The 26,262-nt window shown below is 36.4% G+C and overlaps 1 protein-coding gene across 1 annotated transcript in view; it reads left to right on the top strand.

Annotated features, from left to right (window-relative positions):
* LOC117178780 overlaps positions 1-26,262 on the top strand; it is a 226,464-nt gene that overhangs the window by 149,852 nt on the left and 50,350 nt on the right. Inside the window, 45 exon segments of the mRNA XM_033370251.1 lie at positions 168-473; positions 559-870; positions 943-1,266; positions 1,348-1,662; positions 1,754-2,080; positions 2,196-2,501; positions 2,700-3,008; positions 3,090-3,407; positions 3,493-3,816; positions 3,902-4,207; positions 4,294-4,626; positions 4,718-5,023; positions 5,131-5,439; positions 5,515-5,823; positions 5,943-6,257; positions 6,341-6,652; positions 6,727-7,056; positions 7,137-7,442; positions 7,553-7,855; positions 7,939-8,259; positions 8,343-8,660; positions 8,742-9,053; positions 9,136-9,471; positions 9,552-9,854; positions 9,937-10,242; positions 10,358-10,675; positions 10,753-11,079; positions 11,283-11,591; positions 11,998-12,324; positions 12,627-12,932; positions 16,085-16,390; positions 16,472-16,789; positions 20,946-21,272; positions 21,441-21,749; positions 21,828-22,154; positions 22,266-22,574; positions 22,667-22,972; positions 23,061-23,375; positions 23,464-23,784; positions 23,872-24,183; positions 24,273-24,608; positions 24,734-25,033; positions 25,114-25,419; positions 25,524-25,841; positions 25,933-26,259. Of these exon segments, the coding sequence (XP_033226142.1) occupies positions 168-473; positions 559-870; positions 943-1,266; positions 1,348-1,662; positions 1,754-2,080; positions 2,196-2,501; positions 2,700-3,008; positions 3,090-3,407; positions 3,493-3,816; positions 3,902-4,207; positions 4,294-4,626; positions 4,718-5,023; positions 5,131-5,439; positions 5,515-5,823; positions 5,943-6,257; positions 6,341-6,652; positions 6,727-7,056; positions 7,137-7,442; positions 7,553-7,855; positions 7,939-8,259; positions 8,343-8,660; positions 8,742-9,053; positions 9,136-9,471; positions 9,552-9,854; positions 9,937-10,242; positions 10,358-10,675; positions 10,753-11,079; positions 11,283-11,591; positions 11,998-12,324; positions 12,627-12,932; positions 16,085-16,390; positions 16,472-16,789; positions 20,946-21,272; positions 21,441-21,749; positions 21,828-22,154; positions 22,266-22,574; positions 22,667-22,972; positions 23,061-23,375; positions 23,464-23,784; positions 23,872-24,183; positions 24,273-24,608; positions 24,734-25,033; positions 25,114-25,419; positions 25,524-25,841; positions 25,933-26,259 (14,190 nt within the window).

The raw sequence follows: 26,262 nt of genomic DNA, 5'->3' as shown, positions 1-26,262 counted from the left end.
ATCTTGCAAATGAACCTTCCCCTCTTCTCTTTCGTTAATACATAGATATGAATTCTCATTTTCAACTTCAAGTCGAAAAATAATCAATCTAGGAATTTAGTTCAATTTCAACGACTAATAACATTATTAATTTATATATCCCTTCTTCTTGTGCGTTTTAAATACAGATCAAAGACCAATTGATGCATGTAATCCATCACCTTGTGGACCAAATAGTAGATGTAGACCTATCAATGGTCAAGCAGTATGCACCTGTGTATTAGGTTATGTTGGAAGTCCTCCTTCATGTAGACCAGAGTGTGTCGTTAGTTCAGATTGTCCTAGAGATAAAGCATGCAGTAATCAAAGATGCATTGATCCTTGTGAAGGAACTTGTGGCTTGCGTGCAGAATGTAAAGTTGTCAATCATAATCCTTTCTGCAGCTGCCCTTCAGGACTCTCTGGTTCTCCGTTTACAATATGCGAAGCAATAAGTAAGATCGCGAGAGAGGAATTCCTTTTCATGTGTTTTGTTTTGAGGAAAAGTATAATATTGTAAATCAACCTTTTTACTTGCAGCTATCAGACCAGTCATAAATACATGTCAACCATCTCCTTGTGGACCTAATGCCCAATGCAATGTTGTGAACGAGGCACCTTCATGTGCCTGTTTGTCAGGATTTTTAGGTTCTCCACCCAACTGTAGACCCGAATGTGTTAGTAATAGCGAATGTCCAAGTCAGCAAGCCTGCATTAATCAAAAGTGTAAAGATCCTTGCTTAAGATCATGTGGTCCAAGCGCTGAATGTCAAGTTGTGAGTCACTCTGTTATGTGTATATGTCCCACTGGTTATAGTGGTGATCCATTTATGCAATGCATACTTCAACAACGTAAGTTAAGCTCCTATATTCAAGAAAGTCATTTTATTATCTCAGATTACCAATTCAATCATTTTTCCTTAGAAACTGCCATCGAAATTGTTAATCCTTGCACACCATCACCTTGCGGTACAAATGCCATTTGTAGAGAACAAGGCAATGTCGGATCATGTTCATGTTTGCCGAATTATTTGGGAAATCCTTATGAAGGATGTCGTCCAGAATGTACTATCAGTTCTGACTGTCCTTCGAATTTAGCTTGTATTCGATCAAAATGTCAGAATCCATGCCCTGGAACTTGTGGTCAGAATGCAGATTGTTATGTCACAAACCATCTACCGCAGTGTGTCTGTCGCATTGGATACTCGGGAGATCCATTCCGTTTTTGTTCTCTTGCTTCGCCAGCTGGTAAGAATCTAACATAACAAGTTTTTTATCAACAGAAAAGGTAAACAGTTATCAAAATTCAACATTTTTGTTGTCATACAGTAATACCTGAAGATCCTATAGACCCATGCCGTCCCTCGCCTTGTGGTCCAAACAGTCTGTGTCAAAATGTTAACGGGCAAGCTGTGTGTACATGTCAACCCCAATATTCTGGAAGTCCACCTTCTTGTCGTCCAGAATGTACAGGGAGTGCAGAATGTCCAATGGATAGAGCATGTATAAACCAAAAATGTGTAAATCCATGTCCCAGTCCGTGTGGAAGAAGTACTACTTGTAGAGTTATAAATCATAGTCCCATTTGTACATGTCAAAACGATTATACTGGAGACCCATTTGTTAGATGTTTCCCTCTTCAAAGTAAGTGTTGTGCCAGCAGCAGTAATTTAAATTTTGTTTTCCTAATTTTTATCTTTGTTGGTACGCGTTGCATCTAATTAATTATTTACAGAACCAGTAACAGCACCAACAGCACAAAATCCATGTATTCCATCCCCATGTGGTCCATTTTCGGAATGTAGAGCGATTGGAGATGCGCCATCTTGCTCTTGTTTACAATCATACATCGGTAGTCCTCCAAACTGTAGGCCTGAGTGTATAATAAATTCTGATTGCCCTAGTAATAGTGCTTGCATTCGAGAAAAATGCAGAGATCCTTGTCCGGGATCCTGCGGTACATTCGCTCAGTGTTCAGTTAATAATCATGTACCAATTTGTACTTGTCCACAAGGCTATACCGGCGATCCATTCACCAGCTGCGTCTTGCAACCAATCACATGTAAGATTATTTTATTTTTCCATAGCTTCCCTAAATAAATCTGTTTAAACTAAAATGCAGAATAGAAAACCTGTTGTTTAATTTCCTTATTCAATTTATTTTGGTACTATTATAGCTATACAAGAAACAACTGTAGATCCATGTAGTCAATCACCTTGTGGACCGAATGCTATTTGCGATGACGGTTCTTGTACTTGCCAAGAAAACTTTTTCGGAGATCCTTATTCAGGCTGTCGACCGGAATGTGTTCTGAATACAGATTGTCCTTCTCACAGAGCATGCCTAAGAAACAAATGTATCGATCCTTGTTCTGGCACGTGCGGTCAAAATGCGTTATGTAACGTCTACAATCACATACCCATGTGCAGTTGTCCAGGCGGAATGACAGGAAATGCTTTTATAGCATGCTCGCCCTTGAGAGGTATTAATACAATTAACAATAATGTGACTGACTTATTTTTACTTTGTACAGAATTTAGTTTTCACATGAACTTTGATCGAATACTAAAAAATGTATATATGATTAGAGATTATCATAAAAATATCTTCTATTCATAGCAAAAAAAAATCAGTACTCAGTAAAGTGCAGTGATTATAAATCAATAAAATTTTCAAATAGATCTACCACCAAAGACTCAACCATGTAACCCATCACCTTGTGGCCCTAATAGTCAATGTCGGGAAATAAACGGACAAGGAGTTTGCTCATGTATCTCTGGTTATATTGGAAGTCCTCCAACTTGCAGACCAGAATGCATTGTTAGCACTGATTGTTCTCCTATGGAATCGTGCATTAATCAAAAATGCAGTAATCCATGTATTGGATCCTGCGGCATCTCAGCAATTTGTCAAGTAGTAAATCACAATCCTATTTGTAGTTGTTCTGAAAGAATGACCGGCAATCCATTTATCAGATGTACACCTGCGCGTAAGCTCTTCTACACAATTTTGAACCAACTCATTTTTTACTTTACTTTGACTTGATCTACAAATAAAAATAATATTTCAGTGAGTGAACCACCACCAAGACAGAATCCTTGTGAACCATCACCATGTGGTTTCAATTCCCAGTGCAAAGTTGTCAACAACGCACCTTCGTGCTCTTGCCTCCCAGAATTTATTGGTGCACCACCTAATTGCAAACCAGAATGTATAAGTAACGACGAGTGTTCAAATCGCCATGCTTGCATCAATAAAAAATGCCAAGACCCATGCGTAGGTTCTTGTGGAGCCAATGCTGTATGCAATGTAATCACCCACATTCCAATGTGTACGTGTGCCACTGGTTATACAGGGGATCCATTCACTCAGTGTAACACTCAACAACGTAAGCAATAATTTGTATGGAAAACTCAAAATTGAATTCTTGGTAACAAAACAATGGAGGCCTTTATACTTAATTTTATTTTTAGCAATACTAATTTATGCACCCCAGCCATGTGTCCCATCTCCATGCGGTGCTAATTCTGTGTGTAAAGAAAGAAATGGTGCCGGTTCTTGCTCTTGCTTACCGGATTACCTTGGAGATCCTTATGAAGGTTGTCGTCCTGAATGTGTACTAAGTAGTGACTGTATTCCAAGCAAAGCTTGTATCAGAGCGAAGTGTCAAGATCCTTGTCCTGGAACTTGTGGACAGAATGCAGTTTGTCAAGTTATTAACCATTCTCCAACATGCTCATGCCTTCCTAGATATACAGGAGATCCATTCCGTTATTGTATTGAAGAAAGAGAGCAAGGTATATTTTTTCAAACAGCAGTAAATCAGCAACATAAGAAATAAGTTCGTTTTTATCATTTATAAAACATGTATACTTCTCATAGTCGTAGATGTCAACCCCTGTCAACCTTCTCCATGTGGACCAAACAGTATATGTCGACAAAATAATGGAAATGCTGTTTGTTCGTGTCTTCCTCAATTTATCGGATCCCCACCTGGATGTCGACCAGAGTGTGTAGTTAATTCTGAGTGTGCTCTTACACAATCATGTATCAATCAGAAATGTGTCAACCCTTGCCCCGATCCATGTGGGATGAATACGGACTGCAAAGTAATAAATCACAGCCCGATATGCAGATGTAAATCTAGTTTTACCGGAGACCCCTTCACGTCTTGTTCGCTAGTACAGCGTTAGTAAATGCCAATTTTATTGATTCAAATCATTTACAAATTTACAGAAATATTTGAATGTACCTAAATTCTGATTTCAATTTAGGCCCAATGGACACACAAATAGCAATTCCCACAAACCCTTGCCTTCCATCACCTTGCGGACCTAACTCTCTTTGTCGTGAAAGCGGCGGTAATCCATCATGCTCATGTGCATCAAACTATATTGGAATACCGCCAAACTGTAGACCCGAATGTACTATTAACGCGGAATGTCCATTAAATCTTTCTTGTATCCGTGAGAAATGTATGGACCCATGTCCTGGATCATGTGGAATAGGAGCAATTTGCAATGTTGTTAATCACGCTGCCACTTGTGTTTGTCCGGAAGGATTTACTGGAGATGCATTTACAATTTGTTTATCCAGGCCAGCAATAAGTAAGACATACTAATAACAATAGAATTTCTGTAATTAATGCAAAAGTACTTAAATTCAGAACCAGTTTTATCCTAACTCAAATACTTTTAGTTGAGGAACGTCCTACCAATGACCCTTGCAATCCTTCACCCTGTGGTCCAAATGCTATTTGTCAAGAAGGCGTTTGCTCTTGCTTATTTGAATATAGAGGGGATCCATACAGTGGTTGTCGACCTGAATGTGTTGCTAACGATGACTGTTCACGAGATAAAGCTTGTATCCGAATGAAATGCGCTGACCCTTGTGTAGGAACTTGTGGACAAAATGCGCAATGTGTAACAATAAATCATTTACCATCATGCACTTGCCCTCCAGGAACTGAAGGAAATGCCTTCACTGCTTGCACTCCACGTCGAGGTATTTAAAATTCTTCTCTTCCGTATTATTTTGGAAGAAGAGAATCAAGTTTATCAATCATTATTTTTCGAACATCAGACAATGATATAACTTTCCAATTCTATTAGATGAACCTATAACAAAACCATGCTCTCCTTCACCTTGTGGACCAAATAGTCACTGTCAAGCCATTAATGGGATTTCAGTGTGCAAATGCATAGACGGTTATAGCGGAAGTCCACCTGCATGTCGCCCAGAATGTGTTGTGTCTTCTGACTGTTCACCAGCAACTGCATGTGTCAATCAGAAATGCATTAATCCTTGCTTAGGCTCTTGCGGCTTGAATGCTGAGTGTACGGTCATAAGTCACAACCCAATTTGCAGTTGTCGTCAAGGCTTGACTGGAAATCCATTCCAGGCGTGTGTAACATCGCCACGTAAGCCATTTCCAGATTATAATAAATACCTTCAAAATTGTAAGATTATGTTGATCATGATTCTTTCCCTTCCAGCCATAAGTGAGATTATAGTTAGACCAACTGACCCATGTATCCCATCACCTTGTGGTCCGCAATCGGAATGTCAAGTTAAGAATGGATTGCCCTCTTGTGCTAATATACCACAATCATTAGGATCGCCTGAATGTGTTAGCAATGGTGAATGCAGCTCCAACCAAGCTTGTATCAATAGAAAATGTACAGATCCTTGTACAGGATCTTGTGGATCAAATACTGAGTGTCGAGTTTTTAGTCATACGCCAATGTGCGTGTGTAGTTCAGAATATACAGGAGATCCTTTCACACGCTGTACACCCATTCTCTGTGAGTTTCATTTTTTAAATAGTTTACGCGTCCATTTCATGATAGAATATAACTGTTTTTTTAAGTTGAGATGAAGGCTCTAGTTGATGCTATGTCAAATTTTTATTTATTTTTAACAGATGGAGAAAGTAGACCCTGTTCACCTACTCCATGTGGTGCAAATGCGATATGTAGAGAATCAGGAGGGGCAGGGTCTTGTTCTTGTTTATCAGATTATATTGGGAATCCCTATGAAGGTTGCAGACCACAATGTATTATAGACTCTGATTGTTCAGCAAATCTTGCATGTACAAGATCCAAATGTCAAGATCCTTGTCCAGGAACATGTGGACAAAATGCTCTTTGCCAAGTTGTCAATCATTCACCAGTGTGTACATGTTTGCAAGGGTTTGTCGGCGATCCATTTCGATTCTGTACTCCGATGCTTGAATCTCGTAAGATATTGTCTTTGACTTTTATAGATCTATTAATAAATTAACAATTCAAATTTTAACTATTATTTGAACCTTTTCTACAGCAATGGTGAAACCAAGCAACCCTTGTAATCCGTCCCCTTGCGGGCCGTATAGCGAATGTCGCATTAATAACGGCCAATCAGTTTGCTCATGTCTTCCAACATATATTGGCAGTCCGCCTCTTTGTCGTCCAGAATGTGTCGTTAATGCAGACTGTCCTACGAGACGTGCCTGTGTCAATCAAAAATGTATGGACCCATGCCCAGACCCATGTGGGGAAAATGCTCTTTGTAAAGTGATTAACCATAGCCCTATTTGTTTCTGTAAAAACGGCTTTATAGGAGATCCATTTACAAGATGTTTCTTTATGGATGGTATGTTGTTTATTTTTGTTTTTTACATCTCTAGACGTTTTTTACAATTTTCTGACACCTGAATCATATTTTAGAACCTGTAAAAGCACCAGTACAAAATAGAGATCCATGTATTCCATCACCATGTGGCACTAACGCATTATGTCAACGTGTTGGAGATACACCGGCATGTTCATGTTTATCAAATTATTTCGGAAGTCCACCTAACTGCGGGCCAGAATGTGCAGTAAATTCAGACTGTCCTAGCAACAAAGCTTGCATGCAAGAAAGATGCAAAGATCCTTGTCCAGGATCTTGTGGATTTGGTGCCGAATGCTCAGTTTTGAATCACGTACCGAACTGTAGATGTCGTGAAGGGTTCACTGGTGATCCCTTCAGCCAGTGTAGTTTAATACCATTACAAAGTAAGTTTTATGGAGAAAACGTCTATTATAATGTTTGAAAAAAAAATGTTCTACAACTGAAAATATACTTTTACTCACAGACGAACCAGTGATTCAACAAAACCCGTGTGTTCCATTCCCTTGTGGAGCTAATGCAAATTGTGAGAATGGAGTTTGTACCTGTTTTCCAGAGTATTTTGGTAATCCAATTACAGGATGTAGACCAGAATGTCTTCTTAATACAGACTGTTCTCGAGACCGAGCATGTATTCGTAACAAGTGTGAAGATCCTTGTCCAGGAACTTGCGCTTCCAATGCTGAATGCAATGTCATTAATCATATTCCAATGTGTAGCTGTCCATCAGGCTTTCAAGGAAATGCTTTTGTTCAGTGTAATTCTGTACCAGGTACTTTATTTTTCACGAATATTAAATTTACATCATTCAAATTTTTTATTAGTTTTCTAGTTACGTTACGCACAATACCACTTCACACATAATAACCTTTATTCAAATAGTGCAACTAGTGTCCCCATGTGATCCATCGCCTTGCGGTCCAAACAGTCTTTGTCGTGCAAATAACGGCCAAGCAGTATGCACTTGCATTTCTGGATACCTGGGTAGTCCACCAATTTGTAGGCCAGAATGTGCTGTGAATTCAGATTGTTCTTTAGACCGAGCTTGCATTAATCAGAAGTGCCGAAACCCATGCACAGGTGCATGTGGCTTAAGGGCACAGTGTAGAATAATAAATCACAATCCAGTATGTCAGTGTCCAGCAGAGTTTATTGGAGATCCATTTGTTCGCTGCATGCCAAGGCGTAAGATAACTTCCAGACCAACCCCTAAAACAATTGATCTTGAGTTTCCACAAAGTTTAACATTTCACTTTTAATTCGATTAGCGCAAGAAATTGTTTCAACAAATCCGTGTCAACCGTCCCCATGTGGACCGAATGCGCAGTGTCAAGTTGTTAACGATTTATCATCCTGCTCTTGTCTACCCAACTTTATTAGTTCACCTCCAAACTGCCGGCCTGAATGCATTAGCAATAGTGAATGTCCCACTGATCAAGCATGTATGAATCAAAGATGTAAAGATCCTTGTCCTGGCTCTTGTGGATCCAATGCCCAGTGTCGTACAGTGAGTCACACGCCAATGTGCTTTTGCCCTGATGGACTCACAGGAGATCCTTTCACACAATGCTCTGCTCCACTTTACCTCCGTAAGATATTATGCTGAAGATTACAATTTCTTTATTTTCACTGGTACCTTTACTTCATTAAAAAATCTTTTATACACTTACAGAATCAGAGGAAAAACCTACTCCCTGTACACCATCGCCTTGCGGTTCTAATGCTGTATGTAATGAAAATAATGGTGCAGGTTCTTGTACTTGCATTTCAAACTATTTTGGAAATCCTTATGAAGGATGTAGACCTGAGTGTGTGATTAACTCTGATTGTGCATTAAATCGCGCTTGTGTAAATTCCAAATGCATTGATCCATGTCCTGGAACGTGCGGCACGAATGCTGAATGTCATGTTGCTAACCATCTTGCAACTTGTTCTTGTATCCCCTCTTATGCAGGAAATCCGTACAGTTACTGCCTTTTAAATTCACCTGGTATGTTATGTTCTTTATTGCTGTTATATTTCACAATTACAACCAAGAATATAATGTTTTAATTGGTTTTTTATATTAAAGTTGAAATAGATAACACTGATCCATGCGCCGTTGCATTCTGTGGACCCAATAGTCAATGCAGAGTTGTTAATCAGATAGCTGTCTGCTCTTGTCTTCCTGAGTTTAATGGAAGTCCACCTGATTGTAGGCCAGAATGCGTCAGTAGTTCAGAGTGCCCTTCAGATGAAGCATGCATGAACCAAAAATGTGTAAATCCTTGTCCAGCCTCATGTGGACAAAATTCTCTCTGTAGAGTAATCAATCATGCTCCTCATTGTAACTGTATGCCAGGATTCACGGGAGATCCATTCTCCATATGTTTCCCTGCACCTAGTAAGTTCATGTTACATTACAAAAAAATTCGTCTAACTTTAAAACAACTGTAATATGTGATTCAATCTAATAATAATTTTAGCTATTCCTGCTGTTGCAAACAATTATCCGACCGACCCATGCATTCCGAATCCGTGTGGACCTTATTCTGAGTGTCAAAATACAGGTGGCACTTCTTCTTGTATCTGCCTTCAAAATTACAGTGGATCTCCTCCAAACTGTCGACCAGAATGTACTATAAATCCGGAATGTAGAAGTAATCAAGCATGCATTCGACAAAAGTGCGCAGATCCCTGCCCCGGATCTTGCGGAATTTTAGCTCAATGTAATGTTATCAATCACACTCCCATTTGTCTGTGTCCAGTAGGATATACCGGAAATGCTTTCGAACAATGTTTCCCGAAACCTGTAGAAGAACGTAAGATAAAATCTCAAATCTCTTCTTACTTAGTGTCCTTTACACTTTCGTTATAACTATCCTCCATTCTTTCTCTATAGCACTTGATCTCGAAACAAATCCATGCATTCCATCACCATGTGGAACAAATGCTCGATGTGATAATGGTCTATGCACTTGCTTAGCTGAATATAAAGGAGATCCCTACATCGGTTGTCGTCCAGAATGTGTAATGAACACCGACTGTCAGTTGCAACAAGCTTGTGTCCGAAACAAATGCATTGACCCGTGTCTTGGAACATGTGGACAAAATGCTCTCTGTACTGCTTTTAATCATGTTCCAATGTGTTCCTGCCCATCGGGAATGACGGGAAATGCTTTTGTTTTATGCTTACCAATGCAGGGTATGTTAGCATTTGAATTAAAACATTTAACAAATATTTTTATATTCAACAGTTCTTTTGTAATCATTAATATTATTAATAGCTCCATCCAACGATGATCCTTGTAATCCATCTCCATGTGGACCAAACAGTCAATGTAGACAGAACAATTTCCAAGCAGTTTGCTCATGTATTTCTGGATTTATTGGTGCACCACCGTCTTGCCGTCCAGAATGTGTAATAAGTTCTGATTGTCCTCAACATGAGGCGTGTAGCAATCAAAAGTGTAGTGACCCTTGCCCTGGTACTTGTGGTATTGGGGCTGAATGCAGAGTTATTAATCACAATCCTGTATGCAGTTGTCCACTAAGAATGACTGGAAATCCTTTTGTTCAATGTCTATCTATTCGTAAGCATTTACTTCACAATTACCATATTTATTTTAGCATAGTAATACAATTATTTTTCTTGCGAAAATCTGTAACTCAGGTGTAATTTTAATCTGTCCTTTATCAATTTTCAAGCCTCAACACCTCCACCTTTTGTGAATCCATGCCAACCTTCGCCTTGCGGACCAAATTCACAGTGTCAAGTTACCAATGATGCACCCTCGTGCTCTTGCTTATCAGAATTTGTTGGGTCTCCTCCCAATTGTCGTCCCGAATGTATCGGTAACAGTGAATGTGCTAGTCAACTAGTTTGTATTAATAAAAAGTGTAAAAATCCTTGTCCAGCATCTTGTGGCGCAAATGCAAGATGTCACGTTGTTAGTCACACCCCAATGTGTGTTTGTCCAGCGGGTTATACTGGAGACGCGTTTACTGAATGTGTCTTGCAACAATGTAAGATTCCTGAAAATATTTATTCTCTGATTTATGTTTTAAAATTAGTATCTAATATAAGTGATTATTTATTATAGTTATTACACCAATTGAGACAATAAATCCATGTACTCCATCACCTTGTGGTTCGAATGCCGTTTGCAGGGTTCAGCAAAATGCTGGATCCTGTAGCTGTTTGCCAGATTACATAGGAAATCCCTACGAAGGATGTCGACCTGAATGTGTTTTAAATTCTGACTGTCCATCGAATCTTGCATGTATTGGATCCAAATGTAAAGACCCTTGTCCAGGAACTTGTGGTCAAAACGCAAATTGCTATGTCTTAAATCATGTACCCACATGTCTCTGTCTTGAAAGATACACAGGAAATCCGTTTGTTCACTGCCAACCTTTCTCATCAATACGTAAGAAAATTAACAGCATGAATGATGAGCATTCATTATTTGCTTTATCTATCGGCCTTTTATGATGCTACTCTTCTAAATCCAATTTTCTGGGCTTGAGGTAGTAGACGATCATTATGCCTATAGATACATTTTTTGCTAAAATAATTTAGTATTTTACTTTTAAACTATATAAATTTACGTTTCTGTCCTATTTTTAACAGAATCAGAATCAGAAATCAGTTACCCGTGCCAAACATGTGGACCCTACAGTCAGTGCCGGGTTATAAATGAACAGTCCGTGTGTTCTTGTTTACCAACCTACATAGGAAGTCCGCCAAGTTGTAGACCAGAATGCACCGTCAGCGCCGAATGTCCGTTAAATCGGGCATGTGTAAACCAAAAATGCGTTGACCCTTGTATTAATACATGTGGTGAAAATTCAATCTGCAGAGTTTTAAGTCATAGTCCATTTTGTACCTGTAAACCGGGTTTCACAGGCGAGCCATTTTCTCGTTGTTTCCCATTACCAAGTAAGGAGTACTTTTTTCTCAATAAGACTGACAACACAATTGACTTATTTTAGTTTTAGACCATTTATCTACCCCTAAGCAATATACTTAGGCAGGTAGATGATTTCTTAGAGCAATATCAATACTTTAGATACTAACCAAATAGAGCGCTTTTAGATTTTATTTAAGTAAGCATCATTTAAAGGGTATGACTATTTCAAGTATGAATCTCAGAAATAGATGAAGAACCCTATTCTTACGGAAAATTTACGTATCTACTTCCACGAAAAAGAACAGGGTTCTTTATTTGATTTTGAATCATTCAGATTATCGTTCTCTAATAAGTTTACCGTGGTGCTTAAAATTATGAGTGCTATTTTCAAAAATGGTTGAATGCATTTATTAAAAATCGCGGAATCAATTTCAGTTATGCCGCCAGTTTCGGATGTTCCAAGAGACCCATGTTACCCATCTCCATGTGGACCATTTTCGCAATGTCAGAATGTAAACGGAATACCTTCTTGCTCGTGTCGACCTACATATATGGGAAGCCCACCCACTTGTCGGCCAGAATGCACAATTAATTCAGATTGCCCTAGCACTAGAGCCTGTATTAATGAGCGTTGCCAAGATCCGTGCTTGGGATCGTGTGGATTGAATGCTGTTTGCAATGTATTCAATCACGTCCCTAGTTGTAATTGTATGCAAAATTATGCAGGAGATCCGTTTACAGGCTGCACTTATCAATCACCAAGTAAGCAATCCAAATCCAATAAGACAACCCTGGGTTATTAATTTGACCTTGAAGTTGAATCAAAATGATTTGCAGCAGAGTGATACTCATTTTATTACGATTATCCAGATTCAGTATCATAATTATTCAACAGTCACAAGTGAACCTTGTATTTGACATATTGTAAAGTTCACACTTTCACTTTTGATAACTCTGATACTGAATGGAAGATTGAAATAATCTGCAGAAATTTTGATACCCCGGGGTTTAACTTTCCTTTCATACTACGACATACTTTTACTACATTTCTTTTCTCTTTAAAGCTCCCAGTCCAATTGAAACTGATCCATGCAATCCATCTCCCTGTGGAGTTAATACGAGATGTGATAACGGAGTATGCTATTGTTTACCGGAATACTTTGGTAATCCTAACGCAGGTTGTAGACCAGAATGTGTCTTAAACACGGATTGTTCAAGTAATCAAGCATGTATCCGCAACAAATGTGTGGATCCATGTGCGAATGCTTGTGGACAAGGTGCTCTCTGTGAAGTTTTCAATCACATCCCTATGTGCTCCTGTCCATCAGGAACGACCGGTAGTGCTCTAATCTCGTGCCAAATATTTAAAGGTACTTTCATCTACGAAACATCGTTTGCACTTCTTTTTAATCCCTCTAAATTTTAATCAGTTAAAACTTTTACTACGTGATATAAGTGTTTGAATTTTAGGTATGAATCAGTTATTTTTACTGATGAATCAATCATTGTTATTGATGTATTAGTAAACAATGGCTAACTCTTAGCTAGAATAATCACTTAATATGATTAGTAGAAATTGAAACTGATTCAAATTTAGAGAGGGGTCATCCACAAATTACGTAAAGCACTTTTTTGGAATACCCCCCCCCCCCCGCCTATTGAAGATATAATATTTACTACCATCTCTGACTCTCCCTCCAAAAAATCTTCCTAAGATTTTATAAACTTAGGGAGGGGAGAATACAAACAAATTCTATAGTTTCAATAAACGTGGAACCTAAATGAAATGAGACATAAAAAAAGAAAAGATGTTAATAACAAATATTTAGTCTAAAAAACATACAATTTTATAATATCTTCAAGACCTAAAATTCTATGTAGTAAGACAAAGTTTCCAAGTTTTTAAAACTAATATTTCAAAAGTATTAAAAAGAAACTTAAACGTTTATTTTAACTTTATTTCTTTGTTTCTTAAATGACTAAAAGTCCCATTTTTTATCGCATGCATCTTAGTCTATCTCTTATTCCAATCTTTTACGATTTTTCTCCTTTTCGACTAAATTATTGATTTTAGTTGAAAAGTCTACTCTTAGTTGGGAAATTATTCGTGCCAATAAAAAATTTGATTTGGCCGCATCATTTTTGTGAAAATGACAAAATGTTAGCTAAAATCGTCTTTTTCGGTTAAAAATACAACTGCTTTCTTGAAAATTCGTCTCTTATGGTTAAAAATTTAACTATTTAAGTGGATGATTCTTGATTAAAAATTAATTTTTTCAACTGAAACTTCAACTGTTCCAGTTCAGTTTGAAAATTGTTATATTTTCGTGAAAAATCAAACATTTGATCGAAATCCTATTTTTTTGTTTTGCTAAAAACTTTTTTGTTAGAAAATTCATTTTCTTGATTAAAATTTTATCTTTTCAGTTAAAATGTTGTCTTTTTAGTTAAGAATTTATCTGCTTAGTTAAGTATTTAATTTTTCAGTTAAAAATTGAATTAGTTTTTAAAAATTCGTTACAATAGAATTTGGTTACAAGTTAATCGTTTTTCCTTCAAAATTTACACTTCCGGATCGAAAATTCAACTCTCTTGTACATAATATACCATCTTTTGCTTCAAGGGGTAACTATTTCGTTTTAATTTGATCTTTTTTGGTTAAAAATGAAGCTTTTTGTTTGGATATAATGAAAATTTTCCGAAATTCATTTTTGTTTGTTTGTTATAAATGAATTTCCATTGATTAAAATTGAGCGATTTTATTTTTCGTTTAAAACTCGCCTTATTTAGCTAAAAAATTACCTATTTGGTTGAACATTTATATTTTTGGTAGAAAATTATTTTTTTTTTTTGAATAAAATCATCTCTTTTCAAAATTGATCTTTCCGGTAGAAAAACTATTTCTTTTGCTTAAAATTTGTATTTTTTTGTTTGCAAATTATTTTTTGCCATATGTACGGCACGAAAATTAAACTGATTTTTAGAAAATTTGTATAATTTGTCTTAAAAATTTAACTATTTTGTTTAGATTAGTTTTTTTTCTTCATTAAAAACTAATTTTTTCAACTGGAAATTTAACTGTTACATTTTAGTTTGAAATTTTATATATTTCAGTTGTAAATTCAAACATTTGCTTTAAATCCAATTTTTTGTTTTGCTAAAAACTTTTTGTTCGTTCGAAAAATGATTTTCTTGATAAGAAATTTATCTTTTCAGTTAAAAATTTGACTTTTCAGGGAAAATGTATTTATTCAGCTGAAAAAACAATCTGTCAGTTAAAAATTTGGTAATTTTGTCCAAAATTTAATTAGATGTTAAAAATTCGAGAATTTTGCTACATATTCATAGCTTTTGCTTCGAAATTCACACTGTCGGGTCAATAATTCAACCCTTTTGTACATAATATATATTCTTTTGCTTTAAAGGCTAACAATTTCGTTTGAATTTCATCTCTTTTTGGTAAAAAATAAAGCTTTTTGTTTGAAAATAACATTTTTGTTCAAAAAATTTTTTTTTGGCTAATTAATTTTCTAACTGAAACTCATCTATTTTATCTTTGATGAAATTTATCTCTTTCAGTTAAAAATGTAACTATTTGGTGGAAAAATCATACTTAATTCAGAATACATCAATTTGGCTGAAAATTTGTCTTCTTTGGGTGAATTAAAGTATTTCTAGTGTAAAATTAAAGTTTTTTTTTGGGTTGAAAATTCAAATCCTGAAATAAAAGTTGAACTGCTTTCTTAAAAATGTACTTTTTTGTTTTAAGATTCATCCTGTTTGTTGAAAATATAAATATTTTTTCGAAATTTCGTTGAAATTTTTTTAACTGAAAATTTATCCCTTCCATTTAAATTAATTTCATTTAATATAATTATTTTCCAACTTTGATTTTAAAAATCTCCTACGATCCCCTGTTGTTCAGACCATTTTGGACTGTGACGCATGGTATCAAAAGAGTTTAAAAAAAAGGTTTCGCCTCTTTTTATGAACTGGAAAATTGAAATACAAAATGTGCTCAGTCTGAAATTTGGAAGATTTTAGGCCCCAAATTTCTTACACATATTATGTGCATTGAACCCCATTTTTAAACTATTTAATCCATAGAAATATTTATAACAATCAAGTATAGATAAAATCAAAAGATCAAAACTCTTTAAAAAGAACAAGCTCATTTGTTGAATTTATTATTATTTTTAAAACTTATAATTCAATGAATTTTAGATTTTTGTGAAGATAAAATATACGTTTGGCCTAACAGAACGAATTTCTGCTGGTCTTTTCTCGAACTTTTAATATCATCGAATTAATTATTTTTTAAATAAAAATTCTTCTAAACTAAGATCTTACAATCATCCTCACAAATAAGGAACACTTATTTTGATCAAACCCCACCTCTCCCCCCAAATCGTCTTACGTAATTTGTCGAAGAACCCTAAGCGGAGCACTCGATTCAATTTGAAATTCTACACATGAAATAAAAATGAACAAATATTAATAACATTTTATAAATGAAAAACAGCCCCACTTTCTACAAGACCCTGCAGCCCTTCACCATGCGGGCCGAATAGTATTTGTCGGGAGGTAAACGATCAGGCTGTATGCACATGTGCCCCTCAATACCTTGGAAGTCCACCACTATGTAGACCCGAGTGCATCGGCAGTTCCGACTGTCCGAGAAATGAAGCTTGTACCAACCAAAAATGTATAAATCCCTGTGCTGGAACATGCGGATTGCAAGCGAGATGTCAAGTTATTAATCACAATCCGATATGCTCATGCCCTGAAAGATACACAGGAAACCCGTTTACCAGATGCATTATACAACGTAAGACAGAATTCATTCCATCGCTTTAGAAGGTAACTTAATTCTTATTTTAGAGATATATAACTCCTCGTTTTCTCGTAGAAGAACCACCCGCACCGCCCCAAAATCCTTGTCAACCGTCGCCTTGTGGGTCTTACTCGACTTGCCAAGTTATCAATAATGCACCATCTTGTGCATGCGAACCACAATATATTGGATCTCCACCAAACTGTAGACCTGAATGTATCAGTAACTCGGAATGTCCTAGCCATCAAGCATGCGTTAATGAAAAATGTAAAGATCCTTGCCCAGGATCTTGCGGAGCAAATGCAGAATGTCGAGTTGTGAGCCATACACCGAATTGCATGTGCATCAGTCCATTTAGCGGAGACCCATTTACACAATGTGTATTATTACCAAGTAAGAGAGTTTTGAAGTGATTCAAAGATTACTTTACATATTGATTAATTATATCAAAATATCCGGTGAGAAAACAAGTTATGGATGTCCTAGATGCTTCTTTGGGACATCCCTAAGACGTATTTTATAACATGTCCTTTGGTCATCCTAGGGATGATCTTAAAGCGTCTAATGTCAGTACGAAAGATGTTTCGAGAACGCCCGTGTCTTTGAGACATCTATAGGTCATATTTAGAACATTGGACGTCTTAAAGACGTTGATTGGCCTGACATAGGACGTTCTAAGAACGTCCCAAGGACGCTCTTGGGATTTTCATAGTTTTGTGCCCACTGGGTACTCAATTGATGATTGACGGTTAACAATTGATGACTGACGATTAACTATTGACGATTGACGATTGACGATTGACGATTGACGATTGACGATTGGCAATAAACGATTCACAACGGACACTTAATCATTCCTAGTTGATGATTGATGACTGAAGATTGAAGTTCAAACATTAACGATTGTTCATTCTCAATTGATGACTAATGATTTGCGATTAGCAATTAACCAATTGTGGTTGTTGCTTCATAATTATTAATTAGCCATAGTCAATTGGCAATTGATGATTGACAATTGGCGATTGATGAATGAAGATGCCCAACTGATTGTTGACGCGTTATGGTTCATGAATAACAATTCTCAATTGAAGATTCTCAATTGCCTCTAAGAAGCTAGTAAAACTGATTAGGGCTCGTTAAAAAATACTGAACTCTTTTTCTATGGTAAGTGTTATTAGCTTTAACATGAGCGTAACAGTGCACAGTGTGGCGAAACGAGGTACTGCACGGAAAGAAATTTTAAGAGAGTAATTCACTGAACTGCCCCTTGATCTTTTTCTAACTCGGGCAAGAACTAAGATCTCGGAACCCTTGCTTTTATATCAACGACCGTTACTTTAAAAGCAAGGTTTCCAAGGGCTTAGTTCTTGTACCAAAGCTAGAATAAGATCAAGGAGCAGTTCCGTGAACTAATCTCTTGAAATTTCTCTCCATGTGGGATTTAAAATTGCTCAGAAATAACATTTCTTAAGGCGCTTCCTAGGGCTTGATTTTTAGTCCATCTATTACAAATGACAACTTTTCTACTCTGACTTTCAATTGTTTGATCTTACATGTTAACGACATAATTTACAGAGCTAAATACAATTTCTCACAGAGAAATTTTTCAAAAAATGGTCTTCTTGTCATTTTTTCTGTTAACTAATTAAAAATATGGTGCATTTCGTGCACCTGGGAAGGAGCAAACCGCCACCCTGAGGGTAACCATCATAAACCGAATATCGGCACCTTCGGTTTAACATGGGTACAATCACCGTGGCGCACAGTGAACAAAATGACTTCTTTGGTTCGAAATATCCTACAGTCCACAAATTATGACCGATTTAAACAAACATAAAAATTGCAAAAAGACTGATAAGATTCCTAAGAGAGTTCTCGAGCTTGATTTTTAAAAAGGCTTTACATTTTTTTTATAAATAAAAAAATATAACAAAAAATGGCCATTAAGTGACCATTGCATAGAGTATCATCAGTTAAGAATATTCCGATATCATGTAATAAACAAAACAAAGATTTTATAAACGAATTATTTGCTTAAAGAATGTTTTTTATGATTTTCCATAATTTTACGTGTTTAAAAGTTATTAATCAGGCCTGATTTTACAGAAAACTTCATTTGTTTCAAAGTGATTTTTCTTAATCAGGAACTTTATGATAATTTTGAAAAAATTTATAATTTGTTGATCAATCCTATGATTTTATTGAACAAATTTAATAAACAAATGCATTACTCAGGTAATTGTCGGCTGAAAAAATCGAGGTTTTGAACGCTAGTCCTTTTATTTGGGAACTTTATAACAATTTCCGTAAAATTCATAACAAGTCGTTTAATTTGATGATTTTTTAAACAAATTTAATAAATAAATGCATTTTTTCGATGACAACTTTTTTAATTAGGACCTTAATAATAATTTCAAAAGAAAATCACAATTTATTGATCAGTTTTGTTATTTTTTTTATACAATTTTAATAAACAAATGCATTAATCGGGCATCTGTTGACGGAAAAATTCATTTTTTCTATATCAGTCCTTTTGACTGGGACCTTCCTGATATTTTCAACAAAATTCATAATTACTTGATAATTTTTATGATTTTTTCAACAAATTTAATAAGCATATAAATTATTTGGGCGTTTCTCGACGGAAAAGTTTTTTTTTTAACCTCAGTCCTTTCAGTTTAAGTTCCTTAATAGTTTCATTCGTTCAATAAGACTGCAGCTTCCGGATAATTCATTTGTTTATTAAAATTGTTAAAAAAAATATATATAATTCATCAACTAATTATGAATTTTACTGAAATTATCATAAAATTCCCAATTAAGAAGTTTCAAATTGAAAAAACGAATTTTTATGTCCACAGATGCCTGAATAATGCATTTTTAAAATTAAAATTGTAAAAAAATCATCAAGTAATTATGAATTTTACTGAAATCATCATGAAGTTCCCAATTAAAAAGTTTCACATGGAGTAAATGAATTTTTCCGTTCATAGATACCCGAATAATGCATTTGTTTGTTAAATTCGTTAAAAAATATCATAAAATTTATCTACTGATAATAAACTTTTTTTCTTAACCCAAAATTCGTTTTTTTTTTTTGTTCAACATTTCACTATTTCGGCAGAAAATTAACTTAATGGAATCTGTATTATCATCAGAGATAGTTACCATCGATCAGTATATATCTTTTTCACAACCGTGAAAATAGAAATCAACTTTTAATGAAGTTAACTCTTTAAATAACAGGAAATACTAAACGTCATTTTCAGACTAGGTGGAAAATAAGTTTCTGAAATTTTTTTAATTACATTTTTTCGGGAAAAAGACCGAAAAAAGAATCTTTTTTCAGAAATATTCGATATCTCAAACCATGTGTTACATTTCTGATACGACTTATTTGAAGGAATTTGTATTATCATCAGAGATAGTTTTATAGATCAGTTTAGATATCTTTTTTACCACCGCGAAAATAGAAATCAACCTATCGATTAAGTAGTTAACTGATCAAATAACAGAAAATACTTAAATTAATTTTTAGACTAGATGGAAAATTATATTATGAAACTTTTTAAATTAATTTTCTTCTAAAAAAAGATCCGCTATCGCCGCTCCACCAGGAATCGAACTACAGAACTTCGGATTGCCGTTTGGATGCTTTCCCATTAAGCTATTAAAAAAATTGAAAGAAGAATCATTTTTGTTAAAAATACATCTCTCCATTTTAAAAGTGATCTATTTTGCTAAACAAAATTTTTGTTATAGAAGATTGATCTGTTTTGGCTGAAAATCCAACCACTTGGTTGATAGTTAAACTAGTGTGTCAAAAATTCTTTTTTGCATTTAAACTACAATTTTGTTCTATATTCAGAAATGTGGTATGAAGGAAATTGTTTTGAACAATTGGTTATAATAATAACAATTGTTCACATTTAGTTCTTGATCATCATTAATTATACAGCCACACAAAGAAAGTTGGATCTCCGACAAACTCGACTATCCGCTTCCTATGTATTCTAAGCCGCTGATTCCGAATCTGAGGAAGTAGTTTAAAATTTAGCTCCCGTTTCAGCTGAACGTCAAAAACATGAAAAGGTATGATTATGAGGTTATGTTTAAAATAGAAGCTAATTTTAAAATAATGACCTCAAATTCGTAATGAGCGGCTCGAAATTCCATGATTAGAGCAAAGTAGATAGTACGGATATAAAAAAATTATCATTTTTTGTTACTTTTAAACTTAGCCTCTTTAAAATTAATCAAGTACGATTAAATTTGAATAAAAATAAATTTAATACAAATAAAATTTAAAAACAGTTAAAGAATAAGATCTCTGGAATTTTTTGAAACCCTATATCTCGTTTTGCGCCACTGTGCTTTAGTTTTGAAATATCCCCCTACAGGCGTTACGTATTTTTTGAACAGCCCCTAACAGCTGATGTATAACCAAACATAATCTGATTTACTGCTACCAATTTTTTATTGTCAATAAGTTCGTCCAGAAAGAATTTCTGATAATATATCTTCTTAACTTTCTTTTTTCCTATTTTAGCTGATCGCCCTAACGAACTGCCCGTTTCTCCCTGCATGCCCTCTCCATGTGGAGCAAATGCAGTGTGCAAAGAATTAAATAATGCAGGATCATGCACATGTCTTCCTGACTACAAAGGGAACCCATACGAAGGTTGTAGGCCAGAATGTATAATCAGTTCTGACTGTCCATCCTACCAAGGATGCTTACAGTCGAAATGTAGAGATCCCTGCCCTGGTGCATGTGCACAAAATGCCGAATGTACAGTCATTAATCATTTACCTATGTGTACCTGCCGTGCAGGATTCACCGGCGATCCATTCATTTTCTGTTCCATAAATCCAATCAGTAAGTTCCAAGTACTATTTTTGTTGTGATTCATTTTCGTAGAGCTAATTCGGTTTTTTTAATTGACGTGTCACATTTTTTTATCTTTGGTGAAACAACTAGTTCTTTAAAATAGAATTAAAATTGTTTTTATTTAAATTCCTAAATTCACACGAACTTTAACTCCAGTCTCAGAACCAACCGATGTTTGTAACCCATCTCCCTGCGGACCGAACAGCCAATGTAGAGAAGTAAATGACCAAGCAGTTTGCACTTGCCAACCAAATTATATCGGAAGTCCACCTGGATGTAGGCCCGAATGTATTGTTAGTGCAGAGTGTCCATCACAGCTAGCATGTATCAACCAAAAATGCGTTAATCCATGCCCAACTCCTTGTGGAATTGGTACTCAATGTGTTGTTGTTAACCACAGTCCCATTTGTTCTTGCCGATCAGGATATAGTGGAGATCCTTTCACTAGATGTACACCTATTCCACGTAAGAAAAACTGTCTAAAAGAATTAAAATTTTTCATTTGGTAAAGAAAATCTTTATGTAACGATCCACCCTTTACAGCTCCCTTAGACGTCCAGACAATTAAGTCAGAACCTTGTGTTCCATCTCCATGTGGTAGCTTCTCCCAATGCCGAGACATTGGAGGAGTTCCTGCCTGCACGTGTTTACAAAATTATATTGGCCAACCACCTAACTGTAGACCGGAATGTACCATAAATTCAGAATGCCCTAGCAGTATGGCTTGTATCAATGAAAAATGTAGGGATCCTTGTCCTGGTTCTTGTGGTTTCGGTGCCAGATGTATGACAACAAATCACATACCAGTATGCAACTGTCCCGATGGGTACACAGGAAATCCGTTCGACAGTTGCAATTTACAAGAAATATGTAAGCATTCCCATAGTTGCCTGTTTGTTAAAGTCAATTACGAATGAGTTAAAATTAGTTCAACTCTATAAAATTTAAAATAAAAAGTGAATGAGAAACAATTAATTTCAGCATATGAACCAAAACCAATCCAAGATAGATGCAACCCATCTCCATGTGGGGCCAATGCCCAATGCAACAACGGCGAATGCACATGTTTGTTAGAATTCCAGGGAAATCCATACGCCGGTTGTCGCCCTGAATGTGTCCTTAATTCAGATTGTAACAGAGATAAGGCTTGTTTACGAAATAAGTGTGAAAATCCATGTCTTGGAGCATGTGCTAATAACGCAATCTGTAATGTAATTAATCACGTACCTATGTGTAGTTGTCCACAAAACATGTCTGGAAACCCATTCAGTCAATGTTTCCCTGTACAAGGTATGATTTGTTTTAATTTGATAACACTGCTTAACATTGTTTGCTATCTCTTTTTATTGAATCTTTTTTATATTTCAATTCTTCCGTAACAGAGGAACCGCCGGTTAATCCATGTAGCCCATCACCTTGCGGGTCAAACAGTGAATGCCGTGTAGTCAATGGTCACGCTGTATGTACATGTATAACAGGCTACATTGGAAGTCCACCAACATGTAGACCAGAGTGCATAGTTAGCACTGATTGCCCTCAGAATGAAGCTTGTTCCAATCAAAAGTGTGTAGACCCTTGTCCGGGAACTTGTGGCGTGAAAGCTAAATGCGAAGTGGTCAATCATAGTCCAATTTGCAGTTGTCCAATAAGATTTACGGGCGATCCATTCATTAGATGCACGCCAATGCGTAAGGCTTCAATATCTTATTATTAAGCTTTTAAATATTATTTGATGAAATGCTTTCTCCTCCATTAAAAAATGCTATTCGATTCCAGTCGATGAACCGGAGAGAGTGAATCCCTGTCAACCGTCACCTTGCGGACCGATTTCGCAGTGCCAAGTTCTAAATAATTCACCTTCTTGCTCTTGCTTGAGTGAATTTATTGGGATACCACCAAATTGTAGACCGGAATGTGTTAGTAATAGTGAATGTTCTAGTCAATTAGCATGCATCAATCAAAAGTGCAGAAACCCTTGCACCGATTCATGTGGTGCAAATGCAGAGTGTCACGTTGTAAGTCATACTGCAATGTGCACTTGTGCAACTGGGTACACTGGTGATCCATTCACCCAGTGCGTCTACAAAGACAGTAAGTAAACCATGACATAAAGGCCAAAATAAACATTCTGCTTGGAATTTCATTTTAGCGACTTTTTCTCAATCGAATAATTTTCTAGCTTCTGTTACTCCACCCACGAGACCATGCGTTCCTTCTCCTTGTGGGTCAAATGCCATATGCACAGAGCTCAATGAAGCTGGATCTTGCAGCTGTATTTCAAATTACATTGGTAATCCATATGAGGGATGCCGACCAGAGTGTGTTTTAAATTCTGATTGTCCCTCAAATCAAGCTTGTGTCAACTCAAGGTGTAAAGATCCTTGCCCTGGTACTTGTGGAACAAACGCGGAATGTCTAGTCATTAACCATCTACCTACGTGTTCATGTTATCCGCAGTACACAGGAGATCCTTTCAATTACTGTAGAATCGTACCTCCAGGTATATTAAAAATCAATGGTTGAAATACTTTCTTAAATATTATTGCATTTTTAAGTCTTTTATTTATTCTCTTGTATTTTTAAATAGTAACTGATACTCCACGTCAACCATGTATTCCATCCCCTTGTGGGCCTAATAGTCAATGTCGAGAAATAAATGGGCAGGCTACCTGTTCATGTTTACCGGAATTCCTTGGTCAGCCGCCAGGATGTCGCCCAGAATGTACCATAAACTCTGAGTGCAGCTCGACCAAAGCTTGCATTAATAGAAAATGCACTGATCCTTGTCCTGGGACTTGCGGCCTCAGTGCCCGATGTGAAACGATTAATCACAGTCCCATATGTTCATGCCCAGGAGCGTACACTGGTGATCCATTCGTAAATTGCTTCCCAAGTCCACGTAAGTTTCATTAGTTCACCCCTTAGTATACGATTTTTCTATAACATATAACGAGGAGAAAGATAATTAAAGAATGTATGTAATTTTAGTTGAAAACCCACAACTGCCGCCTAGTCAAACCGTGAATCCGTGTGTACCATCTCCTTGCGGTCCAAATTCAGAGTGTCGTAGCATTAATGACCAAGCATCATGTGCTTGCTCAGCTAATTATATAGGAAGGCCACCGAACTGCAGACCAGAATGTACGATTAACTCTGATTGTCCAAGCAATGAGGCTTGTTTTCAACTGAAGTGTAGAGACCCATGTCCTGGAGCATGTGGTTTAGGAGCTGAATGTAATGTTGTTAATCACACGCCAAATTGTGCTTGCCTAGCTTCTTATACTGGAAATCCATTTACTAGATGTACTCCTATGATACAAGCTTGTAAGTTAAATTATCTTTTTAAAAATGATTTCTACTATTGTTCAAGAGAATAATACATTTTTGTTCGCTTTTTACAACAGAGATACCATCATAAAGTATCTTAAAAATATCTTGACTTTTTTTAGCCGAGTCACCAAGACCAGTCAGTCCTTGTGATAATTGTGGCGCAAACACACAATGTGTGAATGATGTCTGCACATGTTTACCTGAATTTAGAGGAGATCCATATGCAGGCTGTCGACCGGAATGTGTCATGAACTCTGATTGTCTAAAATCACAGGCTTGCATAAGAAACAAATGCATAGATCCGTGCCTTGACACTTGTGGAAATAATGCTTTATGCTCAGTTGTTAATCACGTACCCATATGTACTTGTCCAAGAGGAATGGCTGGCAATGCATTTGTTGCTTGTTCTCCTGTAGAAGGTATAAATATAGAATTTCTTCAAGCCTTTAAAAGAAAAATTGAATCCTAAATACTCATTAAGATTTAATCATTCTTTTAGTTCCCACGATACAAGACCCTTGCAATCCATCCCCTTGTGGACCAAACAGTCAATGCCGAAAGATAAATGAGCAAGCGGTGTGCTCTTGCGTGCCAGAATATTTGGGTGTCCCACCCAATTGCAGACCTGAATGTACAATTAGTTCGGACTGTCGCTCCGACATGGCTTGTAGCAATCAAAAATGCATAGATCCATGTCCTGGAACATGTGGTATAAGATCCCATTGCTCTGTTACAAATCACAATCCAATTTGTACTTGTCAAGGAGAACTCACAGGTGATCCATTTGTCGCATGCTTTCCTCGACGTAAGTATCCAACTTTCAAACCAAAACTCAGTGAATGTTGATGTTAAGTTGATTGTCGGAAGTAAAATAAAGTTTAAACGTAAAACATTTCATTCCTGTAATAGCAACACCAATAGTATCTCCAACCAATCCGTGTGAATTGTCGCCATGTGGTCCTAACGCTCGATGCGAGGTACTCAATAATTTACCCTCTTGCACATGCTTACCCGAGTTTTCTGGATCCCCACCAAATTGTAGACCAGAATGTATCAGCAATAGCGAATGTGACACTCAACTAGCTTGCATAAACAGAAAATGCCGAAATCCATGCCCTGGTTCTTGCGGCTCAAATACAGAATGCAGAGTCGTTAGTCATACACCAATGTGCGTTTGTGTGCCAGGATATAGCGGAGATCCTTTCACTCAATGTACTTTAAGACCATGTAAGTCAAGTCGTACTTCGAAGGTTTAATAATCTATATTTTAATCAAGATTGCAGAATAACTTTTTATAATATTTCTTTAATCCCCAAAGTGGAGATACCTCAAGAGAGACCCACCCCATGTGTGCCGTCGCCTTGCGGCTCTAACGCAGTTTGTAGAGAATTGAACGGAGCAGGATCATGTTCCTGCTTGTCTGATTATATTGGCAATCCTTATGAAGGATGTAGGCCAGAATGTACCATTAACTCGGATTGTACCTCAGATAGAGCGTGTATTCGTTCAAAATGTCAGAACCCTTGTCCAGGAACATGCGGTCAAAATGCTGTTTGTCAAGTATTAAATCATCTCCCAGTTTGCATGTGCCAATTCGGCTATTCCGGCAATCCATTCAGTTTTTGCACCCCAATACAGGAATCTCGTA

This window comes from Belonocnema kinseyi, chromosome 8 (assembly GCF_010883055.1).
Source record: "Belonocnema kinseyi isolate 2016_QV_RU_SX_M_011 chromosome 8, B_treatae_v1, whole genome shotgun sequence".
Taxonomy (NCBI): Eukaryota; Metazoa; Arthropoda; class Insecta; order Hymenoptera; family Cynipidae; genus Belonocnema; species Belonocnema kinseyi.
This window is presented reverse-complemented; position numbering and strand designations above follow the sequence as displayed.